We start from the raw sequence: 21300 nt of genomic DNA on the forward strand, positions 1-21300 counted from the left end.
TTTTTCTCTCCATTAATTAGAAAACACGCTTAATTTGAAAATTTTGAGCAATCCAGCAGACTTCAAATTAACGAGGTTTTACTATAATAACTGTTTCTTACCTGACCAGATAACTTGTGCAATTCAGTCAAGTCCAAATGTTCTAAATACTTGCACAGATGAAGAAGCCACCAAAGCCTGAAAAAACAAGACACTTAAAACACACGCACACACACAAACACACACACACAAAGAAACGAATCCAGGCTCACTTGAATAAAATTAGTATGGATTCATGGACAAGCAAGAGAAATTTGTGTCACTGTTTTCAAAACTCTTTGCATAACAATACAAACAAAAGCAAAGAGTACAGCACAAGCCCACTGCATACGTTGTGGGGTCTGATGTGGGATTCTCACACCGTACTCTTGGGACAAAGAAACGACAACACACTAGTGCAAACAATCACAAGGGCATTTATTGCACCTTTCATACATCAATGCCTGCTAGCCGAGTTGCTATCCACAAAACATGCCGATGGGCGCGCGACAAATCTAGAAGTCCGACTCACTGCGTCCTCGCGAGCGAATATGTTCGCTCCATGCTGGATCCCAACGCCTGGTCGTTCGCGTGTATAGTCACGCGAATCGTGGCGCGTTCGAAGGCGGCCACGCGAGACAGTCTCGCTGAAGCATCGGTCGGCGCGCACGCGGGAGACGTCCCCCACCGCGCGCCGACCCGCCGGGAAAGAGGGCCGCTGCAAGTGCGGCACGGCACGTCCGTCCCGCTGGCTGTCTGGAACCCAAGAGAGAAAGCGCCTTCCTTTCGGCGCCCAAGTAACCTCGCGGCCGCGCAACACTAGCGCCATCTCTCGCACTGCGCCTGTACCACTCGGACCGCCGCGTGTGCGGCGAAGCCGCACTACAGGAGACGCGCTATGCGGGTAAAACATCAGGGGAGGCGCGAGGGTCGCGCATCCCCACATCCCCCCAACCTTAGATCACTTCTTATTCCGGCGAAACATGTGACACGGTCTAACATTAACCCGTGCTTCGCGAACAAGATAGTACATGCAACAGTGGTCGCGTCGAAGAAATGTCTACACGCTGTCCATAACATGCGGGCCGACTGTCCTTGGGTGCACCACTGGCGTCCGCCGGTCACAGCAGCAGCTTTGTAGACTCGACGGCACGATTCCAGGCCAGGACTCCGGAGACGACGACGCAGTAGTCGGTACGAGCAAGCGTCGCTCGCGCCGACTCGCCCTGCTGGCGGGAGCCGCAGTAGCTGTCGGTGACCGCCGGCTCTTTTGTCCGCCGCCGAGGGTTGTGAGCTGGATACAGGAGGCCGCCGAAGTCGCCGCGCCGAACTGGCCACAGCATCACCATCGCCCGGGGTGGCTCGATCGTAGTCCGGGGCAGCAGCGCAGACGATGTGCAGGTGACGGCAAACCAGGGGTGACTCCAATCACACTGCGTAAACTCAACACACTCGGCAAACACTAAAGTAGTGCAAGGGAGAGGAAGTCTGCATGCACATCGCCCACATGGTATGTTCAACTCGGCTAGCAAAAGATCAAGCAGCTACTCAGATGCTAAGTTCACGTGAACGAAGCTCGCTTCCTTGAGTCGAACGAGAATTTTCAATTCGTGCGAGGGTAAATTGAATGAGGGAAGCAAATTGCAACACCTCAACGCCACGGTCCACCAGGTTGTGTCCTTCTACGTGCGACAGGCAGCTTCGTAAAGCCTAAAGCGTCGCTACTCTGACGTAAAGCCTAAAGCGTCGCTACTCTGACAACAACCGGCATCCAAAAACAACAACACCCAAGATGGGCGCAAAACCGGCAGCCGCGAGGAGACGTCAGCTCTTTGAGGTGGTCCTACTCCGCTCGGTGCACACAGCATCCGAGTTGACGGCGCCCACCGTCCCAGACGGTGTCGGAGTACCCGGTGCCAGGCCGCAATACCAGTCAGCCCGTAGTGGCACCCGTGGCCCGCGGCCACCCAGCTCCCAGAGCCGCGACTTCATCAGAGTCAAAGAGATAGGAGAAGCTATTTACATAAGAAATTCGGACCACCCCCGAGGCTTCCGTACTCACTCGCTTCAGGCTTGGCAATGCTCCGCGGGCGCTGAATCTCGCTCTCCCAGGATGCAGACCACGTGCAGACCGATGCAGACCACGTGACACTTGCGAAAAGGCTTAGCATGTTGACATGTTCAAACACACTACAGCCACCATCACCTCGTTCAAGAAAGCACACCGCCGACGCTAGCGATCAAAATTCACACTAGGCCTACGCTTCGGTTCAAACAAAGGTCTCGAACGAAGCAACACTTAAAATTATCGTCCGATGCCCCAAGAGGTCCACGTTGGGCAGCCAGATGTGGGGTCTGATGTGGGATTCTCACACCGTACTCTTGGGACAAAGAAACGACAACACACTAGTGCAAACAATCACAAGGGCATTTAGTGCACCTTTCATACATCAATGCCTGCTAGCCGAGTTGCTATCCACAAAACATGCCGATGGGCGCGCGACAAATCTAGAAGTCCGACTCACCGCGTCCTCGCGAGCGAATATGTTCGCTCCATGCTGGATCCCAACGCCTGGTCGTTCGCGTGTATAGTCACGCGAATCGTGGCGCGTTCGAAGGCGGCCACGCGAGACAGTCTCGCCGAAGCATCGGTCGGCGCGCACGCGGGAGACATCCCCCGCGGCGCGCCGACCCGCCGGAAAAGAGGGCCGCTGCAAGTGCGGCACGTCCGTCCCGCTGGCTGTCTGGAACCCAAGAGAGCAAGCGCCTTCCTTTCGGCGCCCAAGTAACCTCGCGGCCGCGCAACACTAGCGCCATCTCTCGCACTGCGCCTGTACCACTCAGACCACCGCGTGTGCGGCGAAGCCGCACTACAGGAGACGCGCTATGCGGGAAAAACATCAGGGGAGGCGCGAGGGTCGCGCATCCACACAACGTGAAGCAGCACTTCGTGCAGGAGCACTAATGCAAGGCATAATGAAGAACTCACCCTTTCTCCCCAACGTCGCTACACCTTTTCAGCAAAACAGTCTGAAAAAGGTCACAAACGACAAGGCACTGCATTAGCTCAATAAGCCTTGCAGAAAGACAGGACAAGATTACAGTATCAATTCATAGACTACAATGTATCCTAATTTAGAAGCAGCTCATACAGACTATAATCATTTGAATGTTACACAGCGCAAGCACCTTGTGAGATGGTACTACTCATCACCCAGCAAAATGTACCATGATAATATTACGGTTGCAACACAAACCACAGCTCTTTTTCAAACGATATACAGTTAAATCTTAAAAACGAACTTCAATATAACGAAATTCTCGATATAACAAACTATTTACGCTTTCATAACTTCTTGTCCATAGAGGACTATGTAATTAGAACCTCAATATAATGAAATTTTGCTTCCACAGCAAAGGAATGCCAAGACAAGAAAGGTAAAATTATGCAGACATAGATGGTCAAATGATTGACTTACAAGCAGCTCCTTGCAAACGCAGCTCTCAAATCGTGCACGGCACGACAAGAGCCACCTCCAAAATGAAGCCGCATCACGTTCCGTAAAAAGTCCAAGTGGGATAAGTTCCAATCGCGTATTGCGGCCCACGCACTATGTGCTTTAGGTGCGAGTGAAAGTGTGCGAGGGTGAAACAAGACAGTGGCTTCGAATACCGCCTTCCCACGTGAGCAAAGGGATAGAGGGGGAGAGGAGCGACCTTGCGGTAACGCCATCAAGCACGTGTGAGGGGCGTGGGGGGCGGCGTAAGTTGGCGCACGTTCCTATTTTTGACGCACGTCTCGGCCATGGCTGCGCATGGTTGTAAGCGCAGTCGAGCACATATGCAACCGTGCACCCTGCTTCAGAGGTAATCTGGCGCAAGTGCAATGAATGGGCGTGCTGAGATGGTGTGGCATCATGTAAGCCGTCTTGCCGCGTGTTTAGCACTGGAAGTTGCACATTCTCGAGTTTCGGTGACTTGTTGGAGCGAGAGGCAGAAAAGTGTTCACTCGCCGCTGCCGGCGCTTTTCCTGATAGCATTGTCACAGTATGGGCAACGCAATCAGCCTTGGGGGCAAAGTGCATGCAAAAGCATGGCTGGCTTCGCTTAATTCGCGCCGCCGACATGAAGATATCGTCGATGTGGCATGAAACCGTATCATTCGTCAGCATTGCCTCTTAAATTCATCAAAATGAATCGTTTTCCGATTCAAATTAGCTTTTTCGACTGCGCGATAATTCGGAAAATTCTGCAACTCTTTCTGTGTAAGAAAAATCGATCGGTGGCTGTACTTATTTGCATAAAAGGTCGAATTTTAATACAACGAAATTTCTACATAAGGAAGCAAGTTGCCAATTTTACCTACTTCGTTATATTGAGGTTTAACTGTAGTTGTACAAAGCAATGTGCATTTATGCAAGACCACCCATAAATACACCAGGGCTTGCATATGTAGCACATTGTGCAGCAGATGTCCAGACGGCTCAGTGCAAGTGTGCCCTTCCCGCTTTGCTCCTACTTCACTACAAATGCATGCACTGTCCCTTACATGCTACACATTCTCCTTGTGATATCAAGAGACCTTGACCTCACCAACCTTGAGCTTTGGGCACTTTTGGGCGAGCTGCTGGACAGACACATTGGTCAGCTGCACACCAGACGCATCCAGGTACTCCAGGTTGGGGCACAGCATGCCTGCACAGTCCGCAACACAAATTAGCCTAGCAACAGTTAAGTACGCATACAACAGACAGCCTACTCTGTCTCCCCAATAGTAGTTCTCATGAAAGAACTTGCACTATATTCGTTATTGTGCTACAGATTTGATGTGAGTTGTTCGTTGTCAACATACTAGGCTTGGCTGCCAGCACTTTATCAATGTGAAGGAGTAATCTTGGAACACCATGTCAGGAGTTTCAAAAAGCAGTGGCTCGCCTAATCTTGTACAAAGCCTGCATGGCTCTCCCAAGCCTTCATCCATGCCATGATACAGTGGAATCTTTATAAATGGAAATCACTTAAACGGAACTGCCTCTGAAATGGAACACCATCATCATGGTTGGTTGGTTTTGTATTCATGCTATTGTATTGAGCTTTGTCTCTCAGTAAATAGAACTGCTGATAAACGGAACTAATTTCCCTGGTCCCTTGAGGTTCCGTTGAAAGAGAGTCCACTATATATCTATAATGTCTTAAGCTTAGCCACTTGCTCCTGCCTTTCAAAGGCCCCACAATGTGGGTCGCTTGCAGCTGTGTAGTGTATGTGCGGTCAGACACCATGTAAGAGTTTGAGACAGCTGTGTTTAATGACAGCCCGCAAGTGGGCTTTCGTGAGCCACTCATATGCAGAGAAACAGTAAATCTAAATTTTGTTGGAGCTAAAAAAGTGGTGTACCGCTGAAAAAGGGTCTAGACTAGCCCAGGCCGTAACACTTGCATAGCAGTTTTCACAACATTACACATTTTCCCTACATGTCATGCTCCAGCAAGGCCTCGGTGGAGGCCATGGCCTCAAAGGAAAGCCACACATGGCACCTTTGAAGACATACACAATCTCATTAACTCCATGCACTGCAGCAAAAACTCGGGGTGTCGTGATTCAAGACGGAATGAGAAATGGGAAGAGGGACTCGTCCGTTGTCTGCCACTAGTTTTTTTTGTGTGGAGTGCTAGCTGAACAACTAAAGACGAGAGCTGGGCTAGTTGGTGATGTTGCTGTGACACGACGGAAAAGAGAGAGGGGACAGGATAGAGCGCTAGTACCTCAACTTATCAAAGTTGAAGTACCAGCACTTCACCCTGTCTCCTCTTCTTTTCCTATTAACAATTTTTTCGTGCTATAAACTATGTCACAGCAAAGGCTGGCTGATTAGCATGATAAACGAAGCTTTAGCGGTACACAAAAGGAGAGTACCTTGTTTGAGATGTGCAGTTACCGTATTTACTCGATTCTAACGCACCCTCGATTGAAAACCCGCACCCGTTTTCCGTGACTCAAAAATAAATAAATGAAAACCTTGATTGTAACGCGCACCTGTTTTCCATGACAAAAAAAAAAATGAAGAGTACAATACCACATACCTCGTGCTTTCATACAGAAATACTATTTTCTGTCATGTGGAAAAAAAAAACAGATTTATTCCTACACTATTCGACTAACGTTGCGATGAATAAAAACACAAATGGAAGCGGCGCACCTTGTTGCCAAAATTTTCACTGCACCGGTGCAAGTGGCGTGGGACAATAGATATCACTCGTCGTCACTGTCAGACAAGTCCTTATCGCTATCAACAGACCAAAGCATTTCATCCTCGGTGCCATTCATGGCATTCAAAATCCCGCACTTTTTAAAGCCTTGTTGACCATGGCAGACAGGATCATGCACCATGCATCTTTCACTCATCCAGCAAAGTCCTGCAGCGAGGCATGCTTCATTTTATTGGCGGGCGTGAATTCGGGGCAGCCACTGACAAGCCATTCAGTGTAGAGCACCCAAATTCTATCTTTCACTGGATTGTTCAAACAAGCATCGGGCAGCTGGAGCTGCAATGTCATGCTGCCGGGTATCACGACAAGGTCGGTGTTGCATGCAGCCAGGTTGTCCTTGATGCGCTGGTCAAGGTGGTACCTGAACGCGTCGAGTACAACCATCCCACGCAGACCCAAACTCCCGCCGGGTCTCTACCGCCAAACGTTATCAATCCAATCAGCGACCAAGTCCATGGTCATCCTACATTTTTTATTTGCGCACACAATCACACCACTTGGAAACACGATTCCTTTAGGGAGCATCTTCCGTCTGAAGATATGGGGGCAGCTTGTGCCCATCCGCAATGCAACAAAGCATTGCGGTGACTCTAGTTTTTTCGTGGCCGAAAGACAAAACACGCACTTGCTTCGCGCCCACCTTTTCAAAGGTTGTGGTGGCAGGCATGTCAAAGTAGAGCCGCGTCTGATCGGCATTTCCAATCTGTCCGAAGTGGTAGCCGTTTCTATGGTGCAACTTCAAGACGTACCACTGAAAATTGTGCAATTCCTCTTTATATTCTTCGGGCAATTTTTGGCATATCCCTGTCCACCTTCGAAGAGAAAAGCCTTTTCTTTTCATAAAGTTTGATAGCCAGCACCTGCTCGCTTTGAAGTCACTCCGCATTATCTCTTTCTCTAGGGCTTACTGCATCGCCTGTACTACTTTGAGCAGATCAGTCGTCACAGGCCGCTTGTTGCTCCTGCACGTATTCCATGAGCAGCTCCTCTATTTCGGTGAAGCAGCCCTGCTTCGGTCCACTGAAACTCTTCCTTCTGCTTTGCTGGCGAAAATATTCTCCTTCTGTTTGCACCAGTCCCGCAGGAAAGTTTCAGGAACTCCGAATGCCTGTGATGCAGCCCGATTTCCGTCCGTCCCCACGCACGATATCTTTTCTTTTAAGTGCAGCATCATGTTGGACTCGGTGCGTCTTCCCATTCAGTGCTTCCATGCTGATTGAATAAATGCAGAAAACAGGAAGACAGGCGGTAGACTAGGTTACACCAGCGCCTGGTTACACGTACAACATGGAGGTATGCACATGGAGGAAACTACGACAGCTAGGCTAGAAGCGCAATCGAGGCGGCCATTTTTGTAATGCCAATGGCAATATGGTAACACGGATTTAGGGTCGTACTCGATTCTAAACGGCATGCAATTTTGGGACCTGTTTTATCGGAAAAGAGGTGCACATTAGATTCGCGTAAGTACGGTACTTATTCCTGATTTGCTGACATGCCCCATAGCTTACACTGCATTGTGCATAATTCATGAGAAGGAACACAGTCTACGCCACGCCCACGTAGCTGACCCCAGCTGCAAGTGGCAAGGAACGTGGCAGGGGAACCAAGGTATACAAAACCTGGGGAGTAGGCGTGTGCACCACATTACTGCAGACACTACTGGCAGGACGCACTCACTGATGGCCTCGGCTGCCTTGTAGTCAAGGGCGTGTGAAGCAGAGGGTAAGTCCAGGCTGTGCAAGGACTCACCGCAGCGAACCAGGAGGGCTCGGAGAATGCTCACAGTCAGCGCTGCACAAACAAGGACAGTCATGAATTAGCCTAGCCATTTGCACAGCAGCCACATGTGGCAGCCTGTGACAAACAGGAAAGCAAGTCGATGGCACTTTTTTGCAATGTTTGTGATTTCCTCTCACAGTGGAATTTTCAAACTAAGTCGGGGACATTATATTTTATCCCGTGGCTGTGCTACAATGCTTATGGGAACTTCAACATTATAGACCAGTCACAAAAATCACGAAAATACACCCCACAAAAATCAACCCATTTATTCTGCAAGCTGCAAATTTGAATATGATAGTGGACAGCCTAGACATTATATATAATGGATGCCATCTATGCTGTTACCACAGGTTGGCAGAACTGGTGGTTGCACTTATGCATTTTAAGCTTCCACAATAGCAATCGTCATGTGTTCATGTGCGTACATTACATGAATGCACAGTCCATGTGTTGTGACACGTTGCCACAACACATGAACCTGTACCACAGCATCAGGAATGTTATGAATGTCAAAAAGCACAGTATGATTGCCTTGACAAAAAAAGAAAGGCTGCATGGTGTACTTCAGGGCAAGCTCTTGTACCTTAATTAGCACATTTTGTGCTGAATGGAAATAGAAAATGGTGCAGTGCTTTATCCACTCCAAAATATACCCTAGGAGATAAATAACTGCAATGAGCTCAAGTGAACCATGTGAACGTTGCAATACACCACCACAGACTACTAGACTTTTTTTTTTACTACTGTATATGCTCTAAGTGACACAGGCAAACTTAGTGACACTTTATGCAGTCGCACTTTGCTTTACTGAGTATCACTTTTCCAGCATGGTCCTAGTACTAAAACATAGTGCCAGTATTTAAATGAAGTGTCCTTTCGGATTGACGGCAATGATGGTCTACAAAGCCATAAGGATTGATGCGGTTTCCATCATTTTGAGTTTTATACATGATTCCTGTTTTATTAAATACTTATTTGTAAGAAAAATTAGAATAAAGAAAACAATTACTATGATCTCCTTAACGCTGCTAATCGTTTTAGCCAATACAAGCAAGGAACATATCCAAAATCCAGACAGCCACAATGGCAGACTCTCATGTTGGACAATACGATGGGGGCCAAAATGAACATTTCAAGCATGTTTTGGCTTCACCGATGCCACCAGAATGCTCATAAGATTTAAAACCACAGCTAAGTCGTCTTTGCATTAATGGATACTTTGGTTAGAGTCAGCTTGCTGCGCACAAGATGAGGACAAAGAAGAGGCTGAGACACATGAGTGCAGACTTACAACAGCGTTTTATATTGAAGAAAGTGACCACATATATAGCGGAATCTGTGACACATTACGTACACGGGTGCCGTCTGCAGAAAATTCATAACTCTACGCAAGGATAGCTCCTTGCTGAAAAGGATGATAGATGGTTTTGACACACAGGTGTTACTACACCTGTCAATCAATTCTGCCTCGATAATTTCTCTGGTTAACTGTTCATGATGTTTGCTGACAATTGAGCACGCGCTATACAACGGTTTACACGTGAGCGTATTTGTGGTGCCTGCCTGATTACGCATGCAATTTCTACAGTAGGCATCCAAAAAACCCCCTTTCATTTCTATCACATTGTAGCAATGCTCCAATAGAATGTCGTTAAGGCATCATCTGCTCTGACCAACATAGTTGGAGCCACAGTTCAAAGGCAGATTATAAACTATTACTTCTGCACAGTCAATGCACTTTGACTGATGCCTCTTTTTGCAAGCAGGCTCTTTGGGGGCACACGCACTGGTCAATCTGTAAACAATGATTGCGGTTTATCAGGAGCAGGAAAAACCATTTTTACACTGGCCCGCTGGACAATCCTTTTCAGTCGATGCAGTATGCCGTGGAAATACGAAATAACCGTGACTTCTTTGTAAAGTGTGGAAGGCTGAGTGGCATTAGTTATTTGTGGTGGCTTGCGCTTCAACAGGGCTTCAGCAACGCTAACGAGGACAAGTAAGGGGTACCCCACGTTCCTGAGGTGAAGTACCTGCTCAGAGAAGCTGTCAGCCATGAGCTCTGGGCAAGACTTGCTTAAAGAATTGGACAGCCATAACTTCGCAATGCCCCTTTTTACCACCTTTGAGTGTGCTGACACATAAGTGAGCAGTGCCTCGTTAGCACGAGGCTCAGAGCTACCAGCAAGGAGCCATCCTTCTTGCGGAGAGATAGGAATTTGCTGCGGGCAGCGCGCACGTGATTTGTCACGGATTCTGCTATATATGTGGTCACTTCAAAATAAAACACTGTTGTAAGTGTGCGCTCGTGTGTCCTTCTTTGCCCTCGTCTTGTGCACAAAAAGCTGCCTTCATATCCTACCAACATGCCCAAACATTCGGCTTATCGGATTAAGCGTTTTTTTTCATTTATTCTTAAAGTAGTGCTATCAAGGGTACACACTTAGTGCAGCGAAGTGGGTTCGATGAGCACACTCACTGGCAAGTGCACTCTGCAGCCAGTGTTACTAAGCTTTTTCATTCTGACACCAAATCTGTTAATCTGACTGGGGCATAAACCACTTAGACAACAGCTATCAGTTACATTTGTGTTCTGAGCTGCCTGTATTTGAACCTGTACACACAATACAGAGCGTGGGGAAGTGCGGTTACCATAATTAGCTGTTGAGGCCACCATTGATGGCACCGAAACCATGCTGCACAACTGACGCCGAGTACCTTGTCTGGAAAAACCGGTCTAACCGTGCTTATTAAGTGCTCTAGAAGTTACACTTTTTGCTTGTACGATGTGTAACAGGTGTATCGTATGCCACATATGCTAATTGGTACAATTGCTACAGAAACATGCCCCAAAAGTGTAATTTAGATGTTTACACAATAACCTCCCTGTTAACCGCCCAACCACAAAACGATGCAGCCCACTCACGCTTTCCTTCGCAGATCGAGAAGACACCCGAGAAAGACAGCTTGTCCTGGGACCTCCAGAGACGGAGTGCCAGCCGCCGCCAGCGCTGGCAAACTGGGAGTACATCGGCAAATGTGTGAATGAAAAAAATCACCGCATGTCGCATAACGGTCACTGGACCTTCAAAATGTTATCCTTTCCTCTCGCGAAACTCAAACATGCAAAGCTCATACATGCAAGCTGTTAACCGTACAACTAGTGTTCCATGTGTTAATTTTTCTTTGAAGGTTTATTGACTCCTGATAATTCGGTCTTTTCCGGTGAATGTACTTTTACAGATGGCCATCCACCAGCTTTCTTTGTGAATACTTTTTCACATCCAGGTTATCAGTTTGCTTTAAGTGGCTATGTGGTTCACTGATTTCCCTGACATCATAACGTCAACGTTATTCTCCTCTTCAACACTGCAGCGGAATCCAACACTGAGAATGACAAAAGTTTTCTAGAAATGGCCCCGCATGGGCACAATGCCATTTAGTGATGGGACCGCGCAGCAATGAAGAGTAAGTACATTTTGTATTATAATACAAACAGAATGACACACTGTTCTTAACATCACTCAGTTTACAGGGCACCAACAAATAATACTGAAAAAGAAGTGACCCAGCGGATCGTTTTACAGGAAGCAAACAGATGCAAATAAGAACAATAGTAAAGAGTGCTAGGACGGCTGGTGCTTTTTGCACCACAGCTGAGCACTGGGTGATTGCTGAGGGGTCATCAAATGCAGTGACAATGCGTTGTAAAGTCCGTTGCTTTCATATGCCACCATGCATCAGCTCAGTGTCCCTAGTGCCAATAGGTGGCAAAAAAGATCTGATCTGGCCCACCATTTGGGCCAACTATCACATTTGAATCACTGAGCACTGCACACATTAACCCATTCGCTGGCCAAAGGCAGCAAATAGCCTGGCAGCTGCAATTTGTACTTCTCGAAGCCACTGAAGCACTCGTCGGTTTATCTGAGCATGATCGCATATGTTACCGATTGGTGGCAATAGTTACCTGTGTTGCTTGAACGCACTCCTACACATGATTTTGGTTGATTTTGATCGTCTCGAGCGGCAGAAAAAATGGCGCCGTCTAGTGGCTGGTGTGCTCTTTCCAAGCATGAGATACTGGATATTATCTTCAATAGTGACAGCGACTGCAAGCCTTGTGACGACAGAAATTTCTCTAAGCCCTCTTTTGAAAAAGAAAATGGATCTTGCAGTAGGTGTTACCCAGATTCACCAGAGGATGAGTGCCCATGCCGGAGTGCTTCAAGCTTTCTCACACACTAAAACGCCTGTGACTTCAAAAACTGCACAAAGTAAAATTTTAATCATACTGAAACGAAATTAAAGAAATGTATGTTCATGGTGTAAAGAAAAATGAGCATACAGCCTACCCCTGCTTTCGGTAAAAAACACACAATATGGAAGGCCCGTCCATGCATGAGGCGGATGGCAGTGAATGCGTTAAAGAACCTCAGATGGTCAAAATTAATCCACAGGCTTCCATCAGATCTCTTGGCAAGACTTTAGCATTAATAAATTTTTAGCATTCATCAACAAATGCTAAATAAATCAATTAATTAATTTCAATTATACAATCAATCGACAGATTAAACATACGACAGTTACCTATATATGGGAGTAATTAAAAAAATAATAAATGGCATAAAGAGTAATATGATATACTTTATGAAGACAGATCAACTGCGAATGTCTTAACTTAAGCTGGCTTAGTATTAATGAAAAAGAAAACGAATAACCAAAAGCTTCTGCAAGTGAAAAAATATAAAGCAGCAGGTTTCTACTTGACTTAGACAAAACAAAGAGGGGGAGAGGATGCCCGCACCTCTCTCAATGCGGATGCGCGACTTGATGTCAAGCCAGGCGAGCACCATGAGCAGGGCGTCATCTGGCAGGTCGTCCACGTGGTCCACCGCCCGGCGAGGGGAGGGAGGAGGGGTTGCTGGGGTCACGTCGGCCTCCATGTCTGACTCTTCATCCCCGTCCAGTTCCCTCTGCATCAGTTGCAACACAGACACTTTCACTGGCAACAGCAGCTGTGCAATCGCACTGTGACATCTATTATTACTCGTCCTTCATCCATTTACATTGCCATCATCCATTTATAACTCTTAATTGACCAATTGCAAGAATAACTATCTTCGATTCGTTCATGCATACCATGCATGTCACTTGTTTCCATGCGCTACTGTACTTGCATAAACATCTAAGAACAGATTTTGGAAGTCTTCAAATACAATAGCTTATTACTGTTATCAACAAACTCACACTTCGTAAAGCAACATCAGTCAGGCAATATGTCAGAAAAAGAGAAATGACACCCACAAATGCTTGCAGAATGGATGGCTGCCTACATTCTGTTCCCCGTCTCTATTCCTGCTCGCTGCTCGCATAAGTAGTGCTACCCGACTTGGCTGCACCACTTCGCAAACAAAGTGTGCCAGGAGTCAGCCTTACAAAGTTATACTGCATAAGAACTGCAGCTATATTAAGCTGCAGTTCTTATTAAGCTATAGCTGCATAAGAACTGCAGCTATATAGAGAGAGAGAGTGCGTGCATGTATGTGCAGTCTGTGCTGTACTCTATTTGTAGCATGATTCCTAATACACGAGCAAAGCAATTTCTTGGACTCCCAATTTTCTGGATTCAAATGGTTCTTGAAAGCATTAACAAATCTCATTTCCTTTTCTTGCCTATGTACTTAAGCTCAGGACAAGCATTGCAAAGTTTTTGAGGAGACAAGCTTGATTATTTGCTGCTTTATTCCATTCAAAAAAATTTTTAACACTGTTTTATTACATCACCATGCTGATAGAGAGGAGTAATGCTGGAAGCATTGGTCCCTCACATTGTTCACGTGGGTAATTTTTTGGCAGTTGCAGGTCATTCCATGAAAGTCATAAATGAAGTTCACGTGAAAGCTAAGCTGTTGACAACATACCACACTATACTTTGGAAACATTTTTGTTAACTATAATCGTTCCAACCCTGAAATAGCCATGCAATCAAATACTTGCCTTTTCGATTGGTTCCATGGTTATCTGTAGCACAGAATTCATAAACTTAGCAAAGCATTAAGCACCAACTTCATAAGACACAAGAGAACGAAATCAGCCTGATGCAAATGTTAAGATTAAATGAATGAACAAGCAAATAAATACCCGACTGAATATTTTTTGTTAACAAACAAAAGCACTCAGGTTCCAACTCACAGCAAGGGCCCTTCGCTCAGCAGCCACCTGGGCCTCTTTTCGAATTTTGGATACCCTTGTCTTGTTGGCTGGAAGCAGCCGCAGCTGCCTGCATGCACACACACACACACAGAAACACGAGTCAATGTCAAGAGATAAGTGATTGCAAATAATCATTAAATAAACCCCTCAGTGGTCACTGTGCTTCAATAACACTATTTTGGCAATTAGAGAGCTTAAATTTTTTAACTATGCACACTTAGTGTCAACGAGAGTGCACTGGAGTGTGACGGTGCATCTCAAGCAACTCCTTGTCATAGGAATTGCCATGGGGCACTGTTGAAACGTAGTCCAGAAAGAGTTGCGAGCCAAGGCCTCTTTTTCAATATGCGGGCAAACATGTCACTCGTAATGTTGCACGATGCATCCACTTCATACTAGACATGCTAGAACAAAGCCCTATTAAAATAGCAAAGTATGCACAGTTGGGTCAAGCAGGAGTTACCATGTAAGCCCAAGGTGTTGAGAAGGGTTGCAGCATGTACGCCAAACCATGGCGTACAGCAACCATTAATTTATTAATAAAGTTTTTCATCCATCCATCCATTAATTCCTATTGGCTATCTCGAACAGCCATCATTGTTTCTTTGCTCAAATAGTACAGAGTTACCGACTGTTAGGGGAAACACATTATTATTAGCTTTTATTTTTTGTACATTACACCACATTAGATTTTAAATAAAGCACGGTCAGCACAACACCTTACACAGATTTTGATAAAGATAATGGAACACTTTGCTTTGTGCTTTCATAGAAAATTTAAGCTGCCATGTTGGCTTGACTGCTGATGACGCATCTCCCTTACATGAGTGGACAGCTCAGCTTAGTACCTTACACTCAGAATGTATTTTATTCTTGCTCTTTCAATTCTTAGCAGAACTGAGATACTTCCTTAGCGATTGCCATGGTATCTTCTTGGTAGAAATTAACAAAAGGAAATACAACAGATTAATTAAATGTTTACTACTTAATATTTGCCGTCCTTCTTCCAACCTACTGTATACAATAAAATTTAGTGTATCAATCGTTACGAGCCAGAACATTGGATCCGGGAGGATGAAAAATCACATCACTGGCACTACCACTTGCCTGCCATCAAGCTCCAACTGGTCGGGAGGAGCATTTCTAGCTTTTTCAGCCTCTTCGACCTTGGAAAATGTCACAAACCCATACCTGAAAACCAAAAGGCGAGAGTGTGTCAGATCAAAGTTGTACAAATTAATTGCAGGCTGATGCCTTGGTGACGGCAAAAACACCCAACTTAAATACATTTTTGCTTTTACAGAAATGTTTCTTACTGCCTGCACTGTATTTAATTTTGCATAATGCAGCTCGATTTTACTGAATAATTTTTATTTTGATTATCCATATTTTGTCACTGTTCTGTCTGTCCTTGCGTTTCTATGTACAAAACAGTTTTTTTTTTCGCTCCTGCTTCAGTCACACCCTGGTCTGCAGTATCTTGCAAGCAAATAAATTTATTAAAGCCATGTTTTGAGCAGTGTTACTTATGGCAAACTTTGCAGTGGTGCAAAAATATGCTCACAGCATGGAAGTCGGGTTTTGCATGTAACCTGGCCAACCGACACCAAGTCGCCTTAATTAAAAATCTGGGCGAAGCAGGAGTTATCAGGTAAGCCCGAGCCTGTTGTGGTGGCGTGCAAGGTCGCAGCCTGTGCACCAAACCATGGCGACAAAGCATGTATTGTGCAACAGCCATTGATTTTTGTCGGTTTATCTTAAACAGCAGCCATCATAGTTGCTTTGCTTAAACTGCCCCAGTGGTGTCCACCGGATTATTTCTTCATGACATGCAAGAAACATGGAAGGTTTGCAGCACTCACAAATAATTTCCTCTTTGGATAAAGTGACGCTGTAAATCAGGGGCATAACCAGGGGGAGGTTTAGGGGGGTTCCCCTCGAAATTATAGCTGAGAATATGTACCATTTAGTAGAACTTAAATACACATCATTATATGTATAGTATGTCAAAATATGTAATATGTTTATAGTGCTACATGTCAACTGTGTGCCTCATTCATGCGCAATATGGTGTTACGCTGACCGCAAGGTAGTAGGTTCGATGCCAGCTGCGGTGGCCGCATTTCAAGAGGGACAAAATGCATTAACACTCTTACTTAGATTTCGGTACGCATTAAATAACCACAGGTAGTCCAAAATTATTCAAGTCTCGCACTACGGCGTGCCTCATAATCAGAATGAGGCTTTTGCATGTGAAATTACCTTAAAATTTCATTTTTATTTCAGGCACAAAATTACGCGAACATTTCAATATAGCCGCCCCTGTCTCCACAATACCCCACCTAAAAATATGCCCTGGGAGCGGCCCTGCCCTGAATGCACCTGGGAGCTTTCAGGAGCAGCCCACATTGTAAACATGTGGCTCTTGGAAAGTGGCGTGGAGACAGTCCAGATGTCACCAATAGTTAGTTGTGATGACCATTTCTCAGCTTTGGGGACATCAATACGTGTGCACTGCACAGTAATTTAGCTTCAAGCAATTATAAATCCGTGGTCACTGCAGTGTGGTCATTGAAGTCTCATGTTACATGTTTTGTAGCGCAGTTTTATTTTGTCTATGAAACTTTCTGCAGAATAATGACTTCAATGATTACTTCAGGATAACTACTTGGTAGCATGTACACACCCAGCTCTCAGAACGCTTGCAAAGAATGTCACAAAATTCAGAGTAAGTTATTTTTTGACAACGTCCTGCGCAAGTGCGCAAAGAAGAAGGAAGGAAGGAATAGGTGTTTCTCAGTATTGCCATAAAAACAAATAACTACAGTCGAATTTCATTAAATGGAACCTCAAGGGAGCACAGAAATAAGTTCCGATAACCAACAGTTCCGTTTACTGAGAAAGGGTGTGCAGCACTATGTGCTATACCCGATCTTAACGCTGTTAGAAATGTTAAGCATCAAGAAGCGAACATAGCAGCTAGTTTGTCCCGTGGCTGTGGTGCGGTCGGCAACTTTTGGGTTGAGTAGGCTTCACCAGTTTGGTTTTGAGAAGGCACCGGTGACACATCAAAGCAAGAACCTCGCCCTCACTGCTCAACACAGTGGCTGCATTAGCATGATGTCGTACTGGTGGAGTCCAAAAAAATTGAACAACGAGCTTTGACGCATCAAAAATTTTGGTCATTCTTACTTCAGCTGTCTATGGGGTTAGTGGTGGTGCAACAAGGCTGTCCGGACTGCATACGCAATGCATTAAAGGTCTATCAAAGTTTTGCTTGAGTCTTTGACATCACCATCTTTAGGATGACTTTCTGCATAGACGACAGGGATCGCAAAAAGATTTAGACTATTGCTTTTTTTGTTCGAAAGAAAAAGAAAGCTTTAGAGCTTGCTTCCGTGGTTCCATTTACAGAGGGTTGCAAAAATGTTGGTTCCGATTAATGAGTTTATTTCTTTTGCAATATCCAAATACAAAACCAACCAAATTAGAGGCTGTTGTTCTGTTTAACCACAATTCCATTTAAGAGGAGATGGTAGAGCAAATATATCACTTCCATTTCAGCTTCCTATAGTAAGAACTACTGAATATGGCACAATAAATATTCGCATGCTGAATGGTGATGCATTTTAGCTTAATTTCCTTGAGTTTCTTGCCAAAAAATTTTTGAGATTAAGTACCAAATTGTGGCCAGGATTCTATGTTTCAATGTACTTTTTAACAGTATAGAATAATACGATAACTAATAAGATTGCTTGGTGTATTCCATATATTGCTGTCTTCAAATGGAACCTAAAAGATATTCATCTGTTCATGCACCATGCACGAGAAAAATAAAGGTGTTTACAATGCTGGTTATGTCTTATTCGAGGTGAACTTCAAGAATAAATTTTTTCGGCTAGTGTCATTATAATAATATTATATTATAGGTTCAGCTTGTTAGAAACACGATGCACTATAAGCTGTAGACATTTCACAATGATCAACTGAGTAGTTTTCTAGGTACATCAAAGCCATAAAAAATTTGAAAAATAGCATTCTGGGAAGAAGAAAATAAACTTTATTCTGAGAAATATTCTGAGGAAAACACAATTTTAAGTGGCGACCACCACGGATGCAACAGCACTGATGCAATACACAACAGTAACGCCCCTAATGGCAAAATTTGCAGCGACAACTACAAACTTGTGATAGGCTGCCTACAGTTTGCCTACCAAGCAATAACATTCGATAAAACACAAAAATGTAGCAACCAAACGAAATAACACGGCCCATAAACACTGCGTGCATCTGCCATTTCCAATTCACAGGATGTGCAATCTTTGGTGCCATGTTTAAGTGGCTTGGAGCACTCGTTTGCAGTCGCCAATGCATTGACTTGCTCCTCGAGCTTTGTAATAACGTTTTGGTGCCAAAACCTAAAAATGAATTTTTGGTCGGTCTACCTGACCATCCTGCCTTAAGTGATTTTCGTTTACCGAGATTCTACTGCACACACTGAGTGTCCATGCATTAAATAGTATAAATATAACCACCATCCACGCTTTAGAGAATAACGGGGCTTGCCACTACTGCTGAAAAAATTGCAATGGCCAAGGATGGCTGAAAACTACTGGTTTTAATTAATTGATGGTGTGAAACAGCTCATAAAAAATTATACCAGAAAGCAGTGTGACAGGCACAACAATGAAAAATAACCTTGGGGCTAGGGCAAATATTTTCGTCGAACAGGCACTACCAGCACCAATTCAAACGCAAACAATTCTGAAATTACTCCGACGCGTTGTTCCATTTCCAGGTTCCCCTGCATTTGTAACAGTAGCTTAACTCAGACTGCAAGACATATGCTTGGGAGTTCCTCCTGCTTAGAAACGAACTACAGAGCGATCACATGATGTACTTCCATGTAATTACGCATAGCAGGCCTTCTGGTCAGTTATTTCCTGTTCGCATTTCCATTTATATTGTCGGTACATCTACTTGCTTCATTTATAAAATAATCATGCTTTAAGCTTTCCTAAATGAATGTCACAATGCGAAGAACTACCCGGTCTTAAATTTGGGACAGGGTGTATTCTTGCATCATGTAATTGTCTTGTAAAAGCACATTAACGTCTCCACTGCCTCACTTCAAGAACAGAGCTCTAACATACAGTTTCTAACTACGCTGAACACTGTAATAAACGTTTGTGGCCATCTCCATTCCATGTACACAAAATGAATGTTTCATTCATGCTATACCAATTGCTTTACAAAGTGCATTGAGATGCAAGACAGCTTGCTTCCGAAGTCAAAGGACATTGAGTGAGAGAAAACAAGCCTTACAGGCATATTTCCGTGTAACACACTTATTTCAGTTTTTTGTAATGACACCATAAATTTCTCCCTGGAACAGTAAACAATGAGAAAAAATTACAAGCCATAAGTGGCTAAATTACTTTTTGAGCCCAAAGTCAACTCTCTCAAATTTGTTTCTAAGGTTGTCTCCTCAGTAAAAAGCCAGTTAAACCAAATCTATAACATGTTATACAAAATGTAAAAAAAAAAGCTTATTTCTACTAAAGTAACTATGCATTTGGGATTGGTGGTCACCCATATGAGAAGTAAACAAAGCATGATGGGGACAAGGACAAACGCATGTTCTCGTCCGCAACAGGCATGTTTACTACTCACACTGCACAAATGCAATGAAAGAGGCATGTCTAAAAACTCAGTGTCTAATGAGTGTAAAAAATAGGTTTAAAGGACAGATGGCTGAACAAGAGAGAATTGTGTGTGAGGAGACATGCTGTAAAAAAAATTCAAATTTAGTTACTGTACGCAAGACACTACAGAAGTGAATAACATTACTTAAACTCCGCAATTGGTGGATTGAAATGAAACAAGACATTATATTTTCAGTCATTGCTTATGCTTAAAACAACACGCACACCACATTCTTCTAAAGTATAAATTCTGCAAAATACACAGAGTAGTTGCCCATCCCAGCAGAAACCCTGCAGACATCATTTGCCGACGGTTCGAAAGCCTACACGTGCGCAATATGGGCAGCTCGCAGTTGCTGCCACACAGCATTTTTTACCTGCCTGCTTTCTTAGCTGGACATGTCTAGATGCATGCCTCACATAAGCACAAATATGGTATGCGGTTGTTGTTATGTAAGTGATACTACTACAGCCACACAACCATACAAAGCCAGCAGGCAACGCAGAAGGTTAAGTAGCTGTGGTTGAAATTGAAATGTAAAAAATAATGAAGAAAAGGTGACATGAAAGTGGGCAAAAACATTACTTGTTGCCTGCGGGGACCGATCCAACAACCTTGGCATTATGTGTGCGATGCCCGACCAATTGTGCTACAACGACGGCCATCAAGCTGTCTACTAACCCGGGTATTTATGTGCACTGTATCTAGCCCTGGGAGTGCTAGCCAGCACCACTCCCAGCCCTGGCAGGCAGATGTGGAACACCCTGTTTTGCTCAATGGTGTCACGTAACACATCAACTGAGGAGAGCAGGCACGTGCCTAACAACCCTTGTATGCAACCTAATGTCATCAAAGTTGCCAGATTCAAGCCCCTCACTATGAATGATTAAGAATGGAAACAGAGAGGCTCGATTTTTGCTAATCACGACTGTATAAAGCCAGCAGGCAATGAAGCCAAGGTAAGCGTAGGGCAATTACCTGCGATCGAAATTGAAATGTAGAAAATAATGGAAAGGGGGAAATTGAAGTGGACGAAAAGATAACTTGCTGCCCACAACCCTGTGATGTGAGATTGTGGATTCAGACCCCGCCGGCAACAATTCAATTTCAACTGCAGCTAATTACCTCTACGCTCTCCTTGGCCTTATTGCCTGCTGGCTTTATATGGTCCTGATCAACAAAAATCAAGCCCCTCTGCTTCCCTTCGCCATGTTACTACAGCTACAGCCATTCAGAACAAAGATTATGAGACAAGGCTAACTGCATTTTACTTTTGAGTGACGGTGATGCATCTCTGACTGCATCAAT

The 21300-nt window shown here is 44.7% G+C and overlaps 1 protein-coding gene across 3 annotated transcripts in view; it reads right to left on the bottom strand.

Annotated features, from left to right (window-relative positions):
* Positions 1 to 21300, bottom strand: part of LOC135919513 (putative RNA-binding protein EEED8.10) — a 65141-nt gene that overhangs the window by 39196 nt on the left and 4645 nt on the right. For 2 of the 3 annotated variants that reach the window (XM_065453393.2, XM_065453391.2), the window contains exons 3-11: positions 15390 to 15477; positions 14266 to 14349; positions 14071 to 14094; positions 12878 to 13046; positions 10997 to 11089; positions 7966 to 8079; positions 4616 to 4713; positions 3008 to 3048; positions 102 to 177 (exon numbers count right to left, since the gene is read on the bottom strand). In XM_065453393.2, coding sequence (XP_065309465.1) covers positions 102 to 177; positions 3008 to 3048; positions 4616 to 4713; positions 7966 to 8079; positions 10997 to 11089; positions 12878 to 13046; positions 14071 to 14094; positions 14266 to 14349; positions 15390 to 15477 — 787 coding nt within the window. The remainder of the gene's footprint in view (positions 1 to 101; positions 178 to 3007; positions 3049 to 4615; positions 4714 to 7965; positions 8080 to 10996; positions 11090 to 12877; positions 13047 to 14070; positions 14095 to 14265; positions 14350 to 15389; positions 15478 to 21300) is intronic. The other variant, XM_065453392.2, reaches the window with a different exon arrangement.

Source organism: Dermacentor albipictus, chromosome 2, assembly GCF_038994185.2.
Source record: "Dermacentor albipictus isolate Rhodes 1998 colony chromosome 2, USDA_Dalb.pri_finalv2, whole genome shotgun sequence".
NCBI classification, from domain to species: Eukaryota; Metazoa; Arthropoda; class Arachnida; order Ixodida; family Ixodidae; genus Dermacentor; species Dermacentor albipictus.